The sequence below is a fragment of the Panicum virgatum genome, chromosome 3N (genome assembly GCF_016808335.1).
Source record: "Panicum virgatum strain AP13 chromosome 3N, P.virgatum_v5, whole genome shotgun sequence".
NCBI classification, from domain to species: Eukaryota; Viridiplantae; Streptophyta; class Magnoliopsida; order Poales; family Poaceae; genus Panicum; species Panicum virgatum.
Genome location: NC_053147.1, coordinates 30,917,253 through 30,936,020, shown reverse-complemented (window position 1 = coordinate 30,936,020; position 18,768 = coordinate 30,917,253). Strand labels below are relative to the sequence as shown.

Genomic DNA, 18,768 nt, shown 5'->3' with positions numbered 1-18,768 from the left:
ATCTCATAACAAATTAACACCAGCCATCAGCCATAGCCAAGCGAACACAACGAATACAGCAGCATGGGTGGCGCTGGTAAAACGGGCCAACTGGATCATGTGATGATGTGAACGAACGGACGCACGAGTCCCAGGGTTAATAATCCCGACCGGTCCGGTCAAACCGCCGTCCTCCGGTAGCGGTTTACCGGACCGGTTTGACCGGAAATCGATGGAAACCGGTTGAATTCAAATCCAAATTCAAAATCGCATGTGTAATCGGTTTGGACCAGTATACCGGCCGGTTTGAATTCAAATCCAAATTCAAAATCACATGTGTAAACAGTTTGGAATGGTTTACCGGCCAGTTTGACCGGTTTACCAAGTGGGCCTTAATGGGCCGTCTCATTTTTTTCCTGTTTTTTGGTTTAACTTTAAATGCCCGAAAAGTATGTTAAACGAACGATTTTTTGAGAAAATTTGACACCATTAGATTTGTTGCACCTTGAAGTATTTTTAGAAATTTTTTATTTTTTTAAATTCAAATTTGAATTTTGAATTTGGAACGGTTTGGTACCGACCCAAACTGAAACCGGGCCGGACCCAAATCGAACCTGTTCCCACCGGATTTGTAAACCCTGCGCACGACGCCCCCGCGCGCACTGCTGCTACCGTTTCGCAGAAATGGACCTCCGCGACGACTGTCAAGGAGATCGAGATAAGCATAGCATGGCATTACTCATTTTATTACTCTCGCCCTGTCTGGACGCCCACCGCCCGGCCGGGATCCGGCGACCAGTCAAGCGCACACGTGGAACCGCACCGTGTGCACGCACGTCCTTGATGACGCCGGTCCCTGTCACTTCTGCGATGTCCTTTTCTGTACTGTCGCCCTCCCCTTGACCTGCGATCCCGTGTCACTTCGCTTTCGTGACAATCGGATGGTTCTAGAACGTTCGGTCACTGGTCAGGTACTGCCGCTACCCGATGCTTTGCGTTCTTGGTCTTGGTCTTGTTTGTTTTTTTAGAATGGGTTAGCACGTATTTTGACCATTAATTATGGTGCCAAACAAAATTAGTTTATAAAATCAACTTCAGAAGCTCCGCGCTAGGAACCCTGAAGAATCTAATGATGTCTTTAACCGCGCGATTAGAGGACAGTAACTGTAGCATCACTGTAGCAAATCATCGATTAATTACCGTCATTAGATTCGTCGCAAAAAATTACACTCAACTCCGAAAATTTTTTACAAATAGACTTCATTTAGTCCACCATGCATGCAAAATTCTCATTTCGAAAAATGTGCACGCTAGTGAAGAAAGATAACCAAACAAACAGGGCCCTTGATGACGTGACTTTACTGACGGCCAGATGCTTGTAATCCTCAGCTTCTGGTGGCATCACGAAACCAGCTGGGAGGAGGCTGCATGGAAGCTTCCGCGGAGCTGCAGGGACCGTATGCACCGGGGGTTCCGGGTGGGCGGATGTGGGTTAACGTACGTGATGAACAAGCCAGTCTAGAACGACACGGCTATGCTATGCAAGGCAAGGATCGCAAGACGTGCCGCGCAACTCCTCCGGCGCCTGCTGCCGGGGGATACCGTTCAGGCCTGGTTTAGGGACAGCTAGCTGGAGGACGCGGCTGCCTGGGATTGTTTGTTCGGCGCTGCTTCCGGGCCGCTTGGGGTTGGGGAGACCGGGAGAGTCGGCCTTGTGCATCGGCGGCCATCAGCTCTGGTAACGTTGTTGATGGAAGAAACGGATACCGATCGTCTAGTGAGGGCGAGGCAAAACTGTACTGCGAGCACCATTCGGTGTCTTGTTTCCAGTGGTCGTAGCACCAGCACTAGTAGTCTTAACCAGAGGAACAGCCAGCTTGTTCTAGTGGCGATGGGCCACCGACAGTGATGGGAACAAGCGGCGGCAGATGTGAAATGGCTGCCTTCGGGCCTGTTTCTAGTGAACGCATGACAAAGAAGAGAAAAGCCGTGTTTGGTTTGGCCTGTAAAAAATTTCACGAAAACTTTTTTTATCTTTGACCAAAAATTTAGAGTAGTAAATAAAGTCTAATTATAAAACCACCTCCAAATCGCGAGACGAATCTAACGAGACCTTTGACCGCGTGATTAGAGAATGATTATTGTAGCATCACTGTAGCAATTATCAATTAATTGCCGTTATTAGATTCGTCTCGAAAAGTTACACACATCCCGAAAAAAGTTTTGCAAATAGATTTTATTTAGTACTCCATGCGGACATGTCTTTTTGTGTAAAGTTGATGAGACGTGTAACCAAACACGGCGAAAGATAAAGATAAAAAACGGGCCTTATCTTATGGGCCCAACCCATCTTGCTAGTCCAGGCGGACGGGGGACGCACTGCGGCCCTAGCTTAGCTTAGCTCAATAGACAATAGCCGCACTTCGTTGGTTGACACGTTTGCGCGGGCGTCCCAACTGTCAACTTAGCCACAAGATTATTTAGACCAACCTTTTGGTTATGTGACAAAGAGAGGAAAAGTTGACTATTAATTACTAGAGTAGATAGTAAGAGCAACTCCAGCAGGATCCTTATTTGGGTCTCTACTTTTAAAGTAGGGGTTGAGAGCTCAAAAATCTACTCTAACAGAGCCCCTACTCGGATCCCTAAAGTAGGGAGGCACCCAAACTTCCTCTCCCAGCCCCATCTCCCACGGCTGGCTAGGAAGGCCCCTACTCGCATTCGCTGGCACCGGCGTCTCTTCTCCTCCGCGCCTGTGCCCCGAGCTCGGTCGCCAGCATCGCCTCTACTCTTCCGTGCCTCGGCCGCAGGCCGCGTCGGCGCCACCGCCGCCGCCGCTCCTCCTCCTCCACGGCTGCTCCCTCCCTGCGCATCTCCGTCTCGCCCGAGCACACGCCCGCTTGCGCCTGCGCCGCTGTGACCCCGTGGCCGGCCGGAGCTGCACCCACGCGGCGAAGCTCCGAGCACGGCACCCCCACTACTTCATGCGGCCGCACATGCCCGCAGCCCGAGCTCGCTGCGCCGCCGCACTGGCCGGCCGACGCCAGAGACCGTGCGCGCTCGGTCTCCCTCTAGCAACCTCCTCCTCCCTCCCACGCCACCAGACTAGCATCACCGCTCGACCAGCGCCCTGCCACCGGGCGCGGGATCCACCACCAGACCAATGCCGTGGAGCCAAATTTGTCGCCCGGCGGCAAGGAGCTCACGTGCCACCTCCTGGATCCGCTTCAAGCTTCAAGATTGTGAGCCAGATCGTGTGGCTCTTTCCAGCAAGCTTCCAGAGCTTTGTGATTTGGTAGCCATGGAGGACGAGCAAAAAGCTACTCTCTCCATCCCAGCAAAAAATGCAATCCAAGGACTGGGCACAACTACCAATGCACATTGAGAAATTACCAAAATACCTCTATAAAGTGATTTGATATGTTTGTCTTCATCCAAACAGCAGCAAATGCGACCAGTGAGGTAATACACGTGTAACGTTGATAAGTTCTGGGAGAACAATCTAGAGGTACAGGTGTCATTACAGAAAACGTTGCCAAGTTTTGGGAGAGCAATCTAGAGGTACAGCTGTCACTATATTTGTGGCTTAGAATCAATCACTCAAAATTCGAAATTTCAACCAGCGCGCCTGGGCATTTCCCGCCTGTGCCACAGCCCTCCTTCCATCATATAACTGCAGGACACGAGAGCATCCACTCATCAACCTGGAAGCCATTTCCATCATCAGCCATGTCCATAGATTTAAACACTCTTCCTGATCTTCATGGAGAGCTCCTACCTGATCTCAATGAACAGCCTCAAAATGAGCAAGAAGATGAAATCATGAGTCTCCAGCAAGATCAAGTGTATGCAGATGAAGCCCATCTCCAAGATCAACATGGACACCTCTTACCTGATCTCAATAAAAATCCAATGTACGAGCATGAAGATGAAATCGCTCATCTCCAGGAAGATCACCTTTATGAAGATGAAGCCCATCTCCAAGGTCAGCCCCTTCATCTTCATCACAATGAACTACTTGGCATGCATGTCATTGATATCAATGTTGCTACTTCTGAGGGAGAACAAGAACATCATAATGGTGATTCTTTTCTCTTGATTGCATCTGGACAACAATAACAAATGTGCACTTTAAATTACCTTTTTCCAACTGCAATGAAAATTCAACTCAATATTGTGCCTCACCTCATTGCAGCAATTGGAGTAGAGGAGGAGCATCAACAGGCTGCATGTCTCCACTTTGATGGTCCACATCTATTTGATTTAAACTTTCCACCTAATGATCTGCAGCAACAGATGCACGGTAAACTAACAATCAGCTACCCTTTTCATTTTTAACGGATGAATAGGCCTGCAGTTGTAGTTCTTCAATGGAAATCAACATGATATGTATAGCCACAATATACAATCTGTGTTCCATTTACAGCCACAATAGATAATTCTCTCGTACTCCTAAAACCACTCATACATTGTACAATTAATTATGTACTTCTATGAACAATCATAAGTGAATCAAAAATTGAACTAAACAACAAACAATTGCCATCTTTGCTGCTTCAGGTCACCTTTTTGCAACAACTATTTACTTGGAACATTCATACCTTGTACCAATAATTATGTACTTGTACCAACAAATTTCGCATATTTCTTGCACTGATATTCACCCACAATTGTAAAACAAAATTAACACTTACAAATCTGCACCAAATTGCTCCCGAACTCACCATTTAATTCTTGTGTACATAGCAGGCATGATGGAGGACATGCATAACTATGCTGTTGACGCTGACACTGTGGACATAATATTTGATGAAGAGGACCACCATGCAAATGAAAACAATGGAGATCAGTCCAAAAAAAATTGATAGAAACTCAACGACAGCAAATCTATGCAGCATTGCTTGAGAGAAGTGCTCGTGGAAGACTAAAAAGGAACACTACAACTATAGTAGCACAAATGTTCCAGGTGAGCAGGTATAAAGTGCAACGTATTTGGCAGCGAGCAAAAGAATGTCGTGCCCAAGGAATTCCAGTTGATGTTAGATCAAGGAAGCCTAAGAGAAGTGGCTGCAAAAAGGTGCAAATGGACCTATCTGAGGTTCTTAGTGTTCCATTGCACAACAGAAGCACTATTCAATCTCTAGCAAAAGCCATCGGTGTCAAAAGGAGCACTCTGCATAGGTGGTTCAAGAAAGGGCTGCTACAACGTCATTCTAGCACACTGAAGCCTCTATTGACAGAGGAAAACAAAAGAGACAGACTCAAATGGTGTCTTTCCATGTTAGATCCCCGGACACTACCACATGAACCCAAGTTTAGGTCAATGGAAAACATCATCCACATGGACGAGAAGTGGTACAACAACACTTCAAAGTACAGGAAGTATTATATGCTCCCAGGAGAGGACAACCCACATAGGACAGTGCAAAACAAGAATCGTATTGGCAAAGTTATGTTCTTGACGGCACTAGAAAGACCTATATACGATGATGAAGGTAATTGCATCTTTGATGGGAAGATAGGAGTGTGGGCATTTGTTAGAAAGATACGACACCAACTTATTTCACTTTGTTACATCACTTTGTGATAACACTTTTGATCCTTAAAAGTCTTCATTGACTCCAGGAACAAGCAAAGAGAAGAAGCCGTAATAGGGGAAGAGGGACCGAAGTCACTAAGCCTATTAATGTAGATTGAAAAACTATGAGGTCATACTTGATTGGTAAAGTTCTAAAAGCTATTGTTCAACGGTGGCCACAAGAACTGAGAGGACAAACTATATGGATTCAGCAAGACAATGCCCCTTCACGTGTGCCAGTAGATGATGAAGAATTTGCTACGGCTGTGGCACAAACAGGTCTGGACATACGACTCATCAACCAACCTGCAAATTCACCAGATTTGAATGTACTCGACTTGGGATTCTTTGCTTCTCTACAATCCAAAGCCTATGAAAAGATCTCTAGGAACTTAGATGACCTAATTCTGAATGTCAAAAAAGAGTTTGATAACTATGATGCAGATACTTTGAATAGAGTGTTCCTCACACTTTAAGGGTGTATGATTGAGATAATGAAAGATGGAGGAGGAAACAGATACAAAATTCCTCACATGGACAAAGACAAGCTGGAGGCACTAGGCATGCTACCTAAAACACTTAGTTGTGACCGACAACTATATGAGGATGTGGTCGCATCCTTGGGACAAAATCATGCACATGACGACCCATATGTAGCTGCTGATGTAATATAGAATCATGAGCATTTTGGTAGTGATGTAATATAAGTCATGCGTATGTAGGTGCTGATGTAATACAAAGTCATGTGCTGTTTGCTGTAATATAAAGTCACGAGTAATGTGTTGTGGATCTCTCAGAACGTGTGGGTTCTATGTTATGATCAGGTAGTTGTGTAGTTGGCTTGACTTCACCACTCAATCTCTTCAGGCACAGATATCCACAATATACTACCATGTCATTTTCAGCTATATTCAGTATGCAGTAAAATAAATATGTCATTTATTTATTGATCTGAGCTATTGGATACAATCAGTAAGCAATTTTCATGCGCATATATATGCTGCTTTACTAAGTTCTGCACGTTATTAATTCCTTATTAATTTTCATGCCCATTTACAAAGCGTAAAATCTAAATGGCCTGGTCACTCTAATGGGAGCGCGGCAAAGCCGCGCCTATTTTCTAGTCCGACACCTAAACCACAGTTCACAGTATCACAAGTATTAAAGTGTACAACAGTTCAGCATATCCCACACCTAAATAACAAGACATCTCACATGTAACCTAAATCTTATATAGGAGTTCATAATCCCAGAACAAAAGCACTCGTACATCAAGAGTATTTACCATAAGCACTCCATCACACACATAAAGCCATATAAACTAGGAACGAAGAATATAGGTACCATAATCTTGTACATGCTGATGAAGACCTCATGGTAGATGGGATCCATGTTGGCAACCACCTCCTTCAAACGTGCAGCCACTTCAGGGGCCACCTCCATGCTGGAAGCGTCATCTGGGGACACCACCGTAGGGCCGAGGGGCAAATCCTCGCCGGTAGCCCCGGTACCAGCCATCGGAGGTCTGTCCAAGGACTGATCCACGCCGTTCGCGGTCGCGGCACCTTCGGCAGTCACCGCTACGCCGTCCGCGTCGACCTCCATTCCAGAGTCTTCATCCTCGGAGTCGAGCACATACGGGATGCCTTCGGCGTTGACGCGCAGGCGACTCCGTACGGTACGGCGGTCACGCACACAGATGGAGTCTTTGTCATCACTTTGGATCCCAACATCACCCGGCTTCACGACACACTCCACACCATCCTCAGCATCGCATATCTTGACGCCAACCTCATGCCGGCGGCGGCTCCATTGGCGGCGGCTACACCGGTGACGCCTCGGGCACCTGCCGCCACCAGACATGCCAGAACGGGGACGAGAGCTGTAAGAGGAAGACTGGAACAAGGGAACCGAATCTGAAGAGAGGGGACTCGATCTAGGTAGGGTTGGGAGCTCCGGATGGAACTGAGTGTAGAACGGGTGCGGAAGGCTTGGGCAGAGGATGCGATGCCGCCGAGGAAACAGGGAAGGAGTGGATGAGGATTGAGGAGAGGGCGACGCACTGTGAGGATGAGGGTGTGGTCCATTTCTTTTTAATTTTTGTGTGGTCGTGGAGGCATGGAGGGCATGCGGTTGGTGGTGGCCACCTTGCCAAAACGAGTGGTGGAGAGTGGAAGCATGTTGGGATTTTTTTTCTTTCTTTTGTTTTCTTTTTTAAGACGCTTGGCAGCAGTCTGTACGCACTGACTAGTAAGGCTAACTTTAGCATTTTTTGTGGGGAAATTTTTGAACTTTTGGATTGCATTTTTTGCTAGGACGGAGCTTCCTTGATGTGCTAGGAAAAGCTATGGCCGCTGCACATGTCCGCCAGGTAGAACACGTCGCCGGACGGCATGGCGGCGGAGGCTCCATGGCGTGCGTTTGGGAGAGAGAAGAGGGGAAGCGGAGAGAAATAAAAAGGAAGAAAATAAAAAAAGATAAAGGATATAGCTAATGACATGTGGGACCTAGAAAAGAGGGGATGTAAAGTAAGGATTGTTGTTGGAGTTGAGAGCAAAACTAAAAGCCCTTAAAAGTTAGGAGAGCCCCTACTCAGAAAAGTAGGGGGCTTGAGTAGGGACTATTGCTGGAGTTGCTCTAATCACCTATTCCAACACCTGACACCTGTGTATTCCGTGACATGGGGATCCCTATTATCTTTTGGAGGATGTGCTAAGTTAATCCACCCAGCATGTTAGGTATTGTGCTATCTTTAGATGACGTAATATATTTTCTTGGAGATGGTGATTGAAGATGCTGCGCAGGGAGTCGGGGTGTGGGGTAGCTATAGGCCGTGTTTGGTTAGTCCTTGAATTTTTTTTCACAAAAAGACGAATACATGCATAGAGTACTAAACGAAGTTTATTTGTGAAACTTTTTCATGGATGTGTGTAACTTTTCGAGACGAATCTAATGAGTTAAGTTCCACCATGATTGGCTACAGTGATGCTACAGTAACCATATCTAATTATCCTCTCATCATGCGGTCAAAGGCCTTATTAGCTAGAGCACATGCTACAGTACCACAATTGTGGAGATTGTTTTGTAATTAGACTTCATTTAATACCACTAATTAATGGTCAAAGGGACACTCCCTAACCAAACACGGCATACTTTTCTTTTCACTGGTCTAGCCCTAGGCCCAGGCCCAGTTGGTTCTACTATGTTGGGTTTCCATTACCAGGGAGGAGGTCGGCTTCAATCTTTGAGCTCCACTCACGGTGATAAAAACCGAAAGTTTACAGGGACTAATTTGTAAATTCCTTTTCTATCAAGGGGGTCTTTGTAAAATTTGGGTTGTAACCAACAAATTCTTTATATGAAATACAAATCCGATTTCTCAAAAAGGAAAAAAAGGGTGCCGTGTGGTACTATTGCATTATTGTCATGCCATATTCATCATGTTGCAGATTTTAGATTCACTTTTGCGATCTCTCCCATATACCTTCAACTTGAATTGTGTGTGTTTTCAGACCACACGGCGGGAAGCATTCTAATAATTGCTCTCTACAAGACATGTATATGCATGCCCAACCTTATGAACACACTGAAGAGATGGGACCAACAGATTTCAAAGTTGAAAGAAAATTCATTGCCTTATGGACACTTATATGCGAGCACCCATGCAAATTTGATTTTAAAACTTCGTATATGCATGCTTCCATGAACCATGAGTTCGACTAAGAGAAATTTCTTGTGCGAAGTTTGGCCAATGCATTTCCATTTCCTTTCTACAGCATCCAACGTTGAAGATATTTTTTCCCCTCCCGGTCCCGGCATAACGAAAAGATGTGAATTCAATTTCCAACTCGAATAAAATGACCCCCAAAAAATCTGCTCGGTAAGAGCATCTCCAACAGATTACTCATACATCATATCCTAAATTGTCTCTCTCTCCATTACCAATAGCTATTTTTGGATTTTAGGTAATGATTGCTGTAGCAGATTACCAAAATCTAATCACAAAAAATAGGGTAGAGGGGAAATCCCTTTCATACCAAAAACTTATACTCCCGTCCCGTCTCCCGCTTGCTGCGTGTGCAACGGATATCAAACGCTCGGCTCGGCTTGTGGCCTTCCGTCGCCGACCGCCACCATCACCTCCTATCCCGCCGGGACCGGCCCCCACCCCCCGGCCCCGAGGCGATGGCCGCGGCATCCTCCATCTTCTCTTCCACGCCCCCGCGCAGCCTCCCCTTCCCTCCCGCTCCCGCTCCCGCTCCCGCTCCCGGCCGCAAACCCCTCGCCGCGGCCCTCGCTCTGTCGTCGCAGAAGCTCCTCCGTCTACCGTGCCCGCCCGCTTCGTGCGCCCGCGCCCCGCCGCCCGACGGGGAAGAGAAGCCGGACCCCGTCAAGCTCGCGCTCGCCCGCGCTGCCGCCTATAAGAAGGAGAGGGGCAGCCCGAGCCCGTCGCCGGCCCCGCCTCCTCCTCCGCCGCCGCCGCCGTCGCAGCCGCAGGCTTCGGCGGGGGACGTCGGCAGTAAGGAGGCCTTCAAGCGGGCGCTGGACCACAGCAACGGCAATGGGACCGGAGCGCGCGCTGGTGGTGGTGAGGCCCCGCTGCTGGGAGGGTCGCCGGACTTTGGTGAGCTGATGAAATCCCTCGAATAGAACGGAGAAACTGTTCGCAATAGATGGAAATGCTTGGTGTTTTCGACTATACTAGCACCACTGTGAGCTGGTGTGCTTGGTGTTGTCAACCTTTCATGGGCTGACGAGTCTATGTCGTGAAATTTCGTTGCTGGTTCTGATCCGTGACAAATTTAGAATTGTGGTTCTATCAGCATTGGATTATTGTCACGTTATTTAAGCATATTACGGACAGAAGCATGCGTTTCGCTGAGTCGATGTAACTTGTTTTTGTTCAGTGTTGGGGTGCGGTTAGGGGGATCATGTATTCTAGGTGCAGCAGTTAATGCGTACTCGTGTTATTTTCTTGTTAAAGCATGGAGCACACTCGGACCCTTCTGTAGGGAGGTTCAGATTTGTTCATATGTTTGAGATAGTTCCAATGCATGCTTCCAATGTATGTCTTTTGTATCGCATTTGGTACATACATTTGAAACATGTGGCGATGCTCTCATTACCTAAGTTGAGTTGTTATAATGCTCATTACTATGATAGCTTTTCTACTGAAAAATGAATTTGATCCAGCGCATGGACAATCGGAAATGGTTTTGTGATATTAGTAGATTTTGATCCACTTCGCTAACGTCATCTATTTACGATACTAGTAGATTTTGATCCATTTTAATAACGCTCTTATTATGGCTTTCTTTTAGGTCAGAACGCCTTACTTAGTGAAGATGTGGCATTTGGCAAGAAGGGAGAGTATGAGTTCGATGAGACTGATTTTTTGGGCCTCGATTTTTTTGAGAAAAAACGTTATAAAGGACGACCACCTGGGTTGACTCCAGCTTTTGAGCCTTTGAAAGATGACGATTTTCCTGAGGTGGAGATAATAATTGGAGACCCTAGCAAATTTAAGAAGTCTCAACCCTCAACAGAAATCCAACCAGTAGATAACAGGGAGTCAGAGAATTCACAATCAGCTAGTGAAACAAACGAAACTGACCAGGTTGAGAAAGCGCCTCCTTCAACTGTTATTGAACCAGAAGAAGATGAAGATGTTTATAGACCCACTGTTAGATCATGGGGAATGTTTCCAAGGCCGCAAAATATTTCAAAGGCGGTAAGATAGAATTGTAACATTTCACAAGCTGTATTTGTATCTTTACTTACTTTCAGATACAAAATTCTTTTACTATGCACAATTTTTTTGGGGCAAATTACGATTTAAGAATGAAAACAACACAACAATAATAGTAAACTACTTCGGTTTCGATTTAGAATGAAAGGGTTTGAGAAGGTACAACAATAATGGTTTGAAATCAACCATTTGCTAACAATCAGATCGCTTCTCTCCTTTTTTCAAGTATCATATGAAAACATATATTCTCTCTTTTAACAAAAACCACCATGGTGATAATGATTATATTTGGAGTCACTTTTTGCTCTTATGATCTCTCTACCTCCTTTAATCTGACAAGAATTGTCTATTCATTGGAAATATCTGGCTCTATACTATGAACTTACCATCTATGTAGTTTCATTATGATCCTGTTGCAATTCTTTTTTCCCCTAGATCCATCCTTTTGCAATTTTCTCCATTATTTGTGGTTTTTTTAATCTCCGCACTGATCGTAATTCTGAAACTCGCTACTGTGCAAATCATTGGCATCAGGCTGCGCACATAAGTTCTGACATCAATAACCATTAGATTATTCTTGTGTGGCTAATGGCAATCATCCATCACAAAAACTAGTCTGAACAATCCATATACCTGTTATGTTCTCATTCGTATTATTTGATTTGTTAGATACTACATGCCTCATCAGCCATTGTCTTGCAGAAACCACAAGTCGGCAACCATTGCTAGTTTGCTAGACTGGTTTGACTTAGATAGTCAGTCTTTCAGAAATCGCAAAGCAGCATTGTATAGAACCACTTTTACGATTGTCTCTCTTTCTATAGAACTTTGGTTGTGGATACACTAAGAAAGGACATTCTGAAATAAACTTAAAAATTGCTCGAGATATATTTTTTCTATATTACTTTGGGTTCAGTTAGCTGATACACTACATGTTTGGACACTGTTGCCATTCTATGATATCTATCATTGATTCTTGATGAAGTTTGATCATAGTGTGATATGTGTTACAGTATGATGAATGCTGAGTTTGCCTGGATGTGATTTTCCTGTTACCCTTCCTTCTAGTATGGTGGTGGAAGAAATATACGCCTTGGTGGAGAGACTCAAAGTGCAGAAGAAAAGGCAGCCAAGGATAAGCGCACCAAAGAGCTAATAGCTGCATACAGGAATCGGCAAAACAGTGTACTTCGATACTTGCCGAGTTGTTTCTGGTATGAGTTGGTTAAAGCTCATCCGACCCAGGAGACAATGGAAAACACTAGTGGTTAAGCCACTGGTACAGTCTCAACGACTACCCGTAAGAGACTTGGTAACATGGTAATTGATGCAAAGACAAAGGCAGAGTGCATCGAGGTACTGATTGAAACACAACTCCATTTAAGTTGACTACTCCAGTGGTTTTAATTTGACCTTTCTTATCCCTTCAGTGCTTCCACTTTTATGGTGTTTGAGGGAGTAATGTTCAGAACTTCAGATTTCTTTATCAGTTAGTTTAGTTCGCATGATAATTTTACTTATGGTTCAGAAAAAATTGTTCCTGTTTCATTTTATTTAAATATTCGACTTTTTTTATCAACAAGAAACAAACTTTATACTGGCTACTGAACTGTGAGGGTACTGGTAGATTGCTTGAACCTTTTATTGTTTTCTTTATTTTAAAATATCGATCTTAGGAATGTAGCCTAGATATTTTTTGCAAGGATCAGAGTCAACAGAGAATGAATGAGAGCATAAGGTAACAAGAAAATATAATTGATTCAAGTGTAGATTAACATATATTTGGCACCAATGATGCTCTGGAGTTATAATGAGATCATATACTAGTAAAACAGTTTATCATTTTACACAATTCTGTATCTGATAATTCCAGTACGATTTTACATCTGCACACATGATCTTTTATATGTTTCATGTACTTGTATGCATTCCCTATGAACTTGGCACATTTAGAAGCAATTTCTTATTATTATTACAATGCTTTGTAAGAAATGTTCTTTCTAGCAAACATTAAGAGGGCTATATTAGTGGATACTTAACATTTAGGTGGTAAAGTAACTAATGCAGTACTTTTAAAAAATGGAGAGTTAGAGCCAATCGCTCACCCTGGCCTAGAGAGGCGCTACCATTCTCTGTAAGGATCTTTCTTATACTATATCCAGTCAGGCTCTTTTTGCAATGCAAAAATATTTCCTGATTCACATAGGAGTTGGACTATTTTGGTGAAATGCCATTACAAAAGGTTTGAAGGTTGCCAGCATAGTATCAAGTTGTTTGTCAAGTATATAAAATGTGTATGAATGTCCCGTGGTGTTAGTTTAATTTACTCAGACGCTCCCATTCTGTTGGTTTGAACCTTGTGGTCTTTTTCTGTACCTGGTACTTTCATACTATCTTCAAGCAGTTTTCATGCTTCGCTTTGATACACATGACATTGGTATATGATCCAAAATTTTATTGTTGAAGGCCTTGAGGGAAGGTGATGAAATGATGAATACTGGAAGGCTTAAACAAGCGCTGCCTTATTATGAAAAAGTGATGAATGCTGTGGACTTTAAGGTATTACATTACTGATATTATGTTCCAGAAAAATTACTAAATGTCTTGGGTTGATATATATCTGTGGTTCTTCTATTATTAGTGAATTGTTGGATTCTGGTGAGAAAATGAACTTTCAACTGAACCCTGTTCTTGGTGAGAAGTCTATTACTTTACTGTTGAATGTTTAATTAAACATATTTACATGTAGCTTTGGTTTATTTCTTAAACATAGTAGGGAGATAAACTTCCCTGTAATATGATAATTTTCCAACTGTCTTCCATTACTTCCTAAACTGAGGAAGCCCTGTTCTGTATCAATCACCAACCACTACATGGGTACTTTAGGTAGATCTGTCAAGTAGCTTTTGATTCTGTGGTTCTCCTTTCAATTGCTTTGAACTTTAAGATATTGGGACAATAATGTAGCAACTGAACCTGGCCTCAGAGGACAGAGCACAACCATTGACTAAAATTCGTCCAGATATCGAGCTCCTAATTTTGTAAAATAGCTGAACAAACAAAAGAGCAGCAGATTAGTATATTTACTACATATTAGAGTCACATTTATGATGTTTAAACAATATGCACTACAAAAAAAAAAACTCAACCACAGGGAGAGACGTCCCTCTGATTTTGTCTTAAAAAGGAGTACCTAAGCTTTGAACCTGGTCACAGATTTTTCCAGAGTCCATTGCTATACCGCCACGAGAAGCTTTGGTAACAATGCAATATAATGGCTGTCTATTAAACTCATGGACAAAATTTTGGCTGTTTACTTTCTCATGTTACTTGCGCCTCGGACTATGCATACATTCCTGCCATACCATTGTTCGTTGCTATGCCCTTCTTTGTTTCTAGTATATGTTTGTTTGCTCATTAAGTTAATTGCAGACTGAACTTCATGGAAGGGCTGCTTTGCAGTGGTCAATTTGTCTTGATTCACTCTGCAGGTAACCCTTTGTTTTGTGTTATGCTCTTACTCTGCATCACTTTATTAGTCAAGTTTTATGTTTTTCCTGCTCAGATGCAAATGAACAGAATTTTTTTAGCCCCCCTGATGAAAGCTATGTTTCATGCTTCCATGCTGAATAAGAAGAACACTGGATTCCCTTTTGGATTTAAAAAGATAATATTTGTATTGTTTTTGCATGTTTCCATGTTCATTTGTGCACAATGCCCATGTGGTTACTTCTAAGGAATGGATTAGTGCGCAAATCATAATACACATACAATATATCTTTTAACTAAATTGCAGTTTCATTAAGCGTAACATGGGCACTGTTAAGCTATCTGTTCCTAGTTCGGAATACTAACCTGGGGCAGTTTGCTATCTTAGGTTTCCTTCATGTTGCATATGTATTTCACGGCTACCCCACTTTTGCAGGTCCAAGGAAGCAATGAGCATGTATAGCAAACTAAAAAACCATCCGAATAGCGAGATTAGCAAGAAGGCAAACATGTTCGTGTTCAGCTTTCAGGTAAGTCTCCGAATCCTGTTATATCCCTTCATCGCCCCAGTAAAGATTAAAGTATATTAAAGTAGACCCCGAGCAAATCGTGAGCTTAGGCATGATATCACGGGCTTTGCTACGGTACACCGAAGTAACTGTGGACCGTTGATCTAATGCAATATTACCTCTTAGGTGGTAATAGTTTTAATATTTTCAAATCAGAAAATAGAGAGTTAGAACTAACTTGCATGTAGATTAGTTGAGATCTTAGATTTATGTTTTTTCCACATGATGGGGTGCCCGCCATAGGAATTAGTTGAGATCTCATATTTGTTTCTTAATGTGAATAAAAGCAAACGTTAGGTGTGTGTGGTTACTTTGAAAAAAAACATGTTCGTGACAATAACATGTAAACGTGACAAACTTGAACAAAAAAAAATATTTTTAGATCCATATCATGGAAGGTGCCTATATAACTTTTGTAGCATGACAGGTGCGTATATGTATCATGATATAATCTAGTGGTAGGACTTGGTCTAACGTGACATGCCTGTAACAAATGATATGAAAAAAGAGAAATGTATGTGTTAGATCTAGGCGTTTATTTTCTATAGTGTGACATAAATACATGTGCACATGATATTATTATTTTTGTGTGAGAGGTGCTATGCATTTTAACTGTGTACATAATTTTTTTTTCTAAACTCACTAATATTGCTACATTTTTTCCATACAGGTACATGCATGATTTAGTTAAACGGTCTGCATGCATGATTAGAAAACGAGATTTAGCGCGTAGTTCCATGATTTTCGGATCTGCATGCATGCATGCAAGATAATTAAGGACATATACATTTTTTTATTTTTAAGATGGATTTAATTCTTGAAAATTCAGTGGCTCAGATTTATTTGAACTCTTACCTCTTAAGAGGTAAATGGAGTACCGTAGCATCGCCCTAAGCTGATGCAATGTCCTTTCTACCAATAATAAAACATCGTCCTTTTCACCAATAAAATATCGATGCATGAGACCTCTGACTGACATCTTTCTGTCTCTCCTGACCATCTGAATCGAAGGCAATGGACTTCATGAAGTTGAACAGCACGCCGGTGCCGAAAAGCACAGGCTACGAGACGTACTTCACGAAATTCGGCGGGCAGAAGAACTACTACGCGAGCCTGGACGAGCCCGAGGTGGGAGTCGGCCAGGTCATCCCGTACATGCTCTTCCTAGTCTCGCCGATATTTATAGTCGCGTTTGCCGCGCTGAGGAAATCCTTTCAGCTGTGAACAGAGATTTCACGAACGAATCACTGAAGCTCGAAGAGCATATATATAGGAGCATGTAGCTTGCTAAATAGAAAAAAAAGACAATCCTTTTGTATAGCTTTGTGAAGGCGTTCCTTATTTCCTTTTGTATGTTCTGTTTCTCTGCGTTCACCTTTTTGCATTGTATAGCCTTCGCTTCATTCTGCCGCCGAGTGAAGCCCAGAAGCCAATTTTTGAAAAAAAAAAGCCCAGAAGCCTGCTTTGCCCTAAAATTGTGTGCTGTACCGGTTTCTGAACTTGCTTCACGTGGCATGTGGGTCGGTGCATTGCTGAAATGGAATTCGAGGACCCCGCCATGCGAGTAAATTTCTCCTGACATGGGGCGTGTTTTGGTTTGTTCTAGAATCTCTAGAACACGTAAATCGAGAAACTAATCTTGCTCACATGAAGTACTAAATGAAGTCTATTTGTAAAATCTCTTCAGGGATTGGTGTAATATTTCGCGATGAATTTAATGATGGTAATTAATTGATGATTGGTTACAGTAATGTTTCAATAACCATCATCTAATCACACGGTTAAAAATTTTATTAGATTCTTCAGAGTTTCTAGTGCAAGGGTTCTGAAGTTGATTTTATAAACTGTTTTTATTTAACACTTTAATTGACGGTTAAACTTAACGGGGACTGGTGAAGCCGGTCCCGTTGGTCGTGATCGGTACCCGAAAAGTTGACGGCAGCAGCTCTGAAATCTGAGCACCTACCGAGTCCGCTGGTTCAGACCTCACCGTGTCTGTCTACGCAGGCAGCCGCGCCTCATGTTTCCGCTCTCCCGGACCGCGACCTTTTCCAGCCTTCAGGGGTACGGTCCTACGGAGCGGCGGAGGCGGAAGAGCTGGCCGGCCGCCCGTAAAGCTGAGCGTACCGCCGGCGATCGCCCCGCCCCCCCCCCCCCCCCCTTCCAGGTTTTTTTTTCCCTCTCCCTCTCGCCTCCGATCCGTCCTTGCAGGAACACGCGGCGGTGGCGGCCCACCGCCGCCGACCACGCGACCAAACGCCAAGATTGTGGAGCAAACAGTACACGTTCTTCTCCGCCCGTCGCCGCAGCTGCCAACTTTCTCCGCCGCCCCGTCCGTGGGGTTGCCTCGGCTAGAAAGCGATCGGAGGCCGCGCGGTGGGCGTTTCTGGGCCGGACCACGCGTGCCTTTCCAGCCGACCACAGGCTGCTGGGCTGGCCCACGCCATTCCAGGAAACGCGCTCGTTTTCCTCACGCGAGCCGCTCCCCCACCGCCCCCGTCTCGGATTCTCCTGGCCGTGCACGGCAGCAGCTTGCCGGCCGCGAGGACGTGCACGTGCTGCCGTCCGTGCGTCCGGTCACCGCCTTTCCACCTAGCTTGTTCCTTCTCCGCTAGCTGGACTTTCCACCTTCCGCCGCCCGTAATGGCGATTCTTCACTCGGAAGCATTCTCGTACGACAAGCGCCGAAGCGCGTACGGTGTAAAGTATCTTTGATTTGCGCAGCCCCCCGGTTGGGTTGGGTTAAAGCAGGCCGAAGCTGTGGCGAGCCTTCGACTCCAAGGGAGCAGCTCGCCATGCATGTGCCGTGCGTGTACCACGGGGTTCTTTGATTGATCCGGGCGGCAGCCGGTGGCGGACTACCGTGATCTGCCAGGACACCGTTGACAAAAAAAAAAAGGACCCTAGCAAGCAGGTCTTGGAGCGTTCGTGTGCTGCAGATGCAGCGCAGGACACGTGTGGGCTCAACAAGTTGCTCAACGCGTCGCGTCGTCGAGAACGAAGATAAGTGCCCAAGCTTACCTTCTATATTTTCTTCAAAAGGGAAGCAGGTGTGTAAATTCTCGGTCCCAAGTTTTTTTTTGGATTTTTGGAACGTAATAGCCCTGTTTCACGTGGTGCTCTCGAATATACTAACGCGTAGCTAGTACGTACTGTAGTCAACAAAGCACCCACCAGCCGCTCGAAACAACAAATAAAAAAACTGTTTTTAAAAACCTAGCGAACGTGGCTTTCACATTTATAGAAGAAAAATCTATTTGACGTTTGAAACTATATCCACGTGCATATGTAAATCAGATAATGCATTTTTAAAAAGCAATCAATACAGAGTCATCATCCATAGGTGTAATAATAAAAACCACAATTACCCAAGTTAAAGCCATTGAAACATCTAGCAATTCTAA

At 44.2% G+C, this 18,768-nt stretch overlaps 1 protein-coding gene and 1 long non-coding RNA gene across 3 annotated transcripts; one reads left to right on the top strand and one right to left on the bottom strand.

Annotated features, from left to right (window-relative positions):
- Nucleotides 1–3,354: 3,354 nt before the first annotated feature.
- LOC120665666 lies at nucleotides 3,355–6,892 on the bottom strand. 2 transcript variants are annotated; one of them, XR_005671261.1, is made up of 4 exons: nucleotides 4,704–6,892; nucleotides 4,165–4,263; nucleotides 3,872–4,084; nucleotides 3,355–3,775 (listed from the first exon to the last, which is right to left on the bottom strand). It is a non-coding gene; the product is annotated as an uncharacterized LOC120665666 (long non-coding RNA). The 2 variants fall into 2 exon arrangements; XR_005671262.1 differs by having other exon boundaries at nucleotides 3,872–4,027.
- Nucleotides 6,893–9,640: 2,748 nt separating this feature from the next.
- LOC120665665 (atherin-like) lies at nucleotides 9,641–16,812 on the top strand. Its single transcript, XM_039945288.1, has 8 exons — nucleotides 9,641–10,181; nucleotides 10,879–11,288; nucleotides 12,375–12,491; nucleotides 12,612–12,662; nucleotides 13,773–13,865; nucleotides 14,739–14,797; nucleotides 15,232–15,325; nucleotides 16,376–16,812. The coding sequence occupies exons 1-8, from the start codon at nucleotides 9,743–9,745 to the stop codon at nucleotides 16,586–16,588; spliced, it is 1,476 nt and encodes a 491-aa protein (XP_039801222.1). The 5' UTR covers nucleotides 9,641–9,742; the 3' UTR covers nucleotides 16,589–16,812.
- The last annotated feature ends 1,956 nt before the right edge of the window (nucleotides 16,813–18,768 follow it).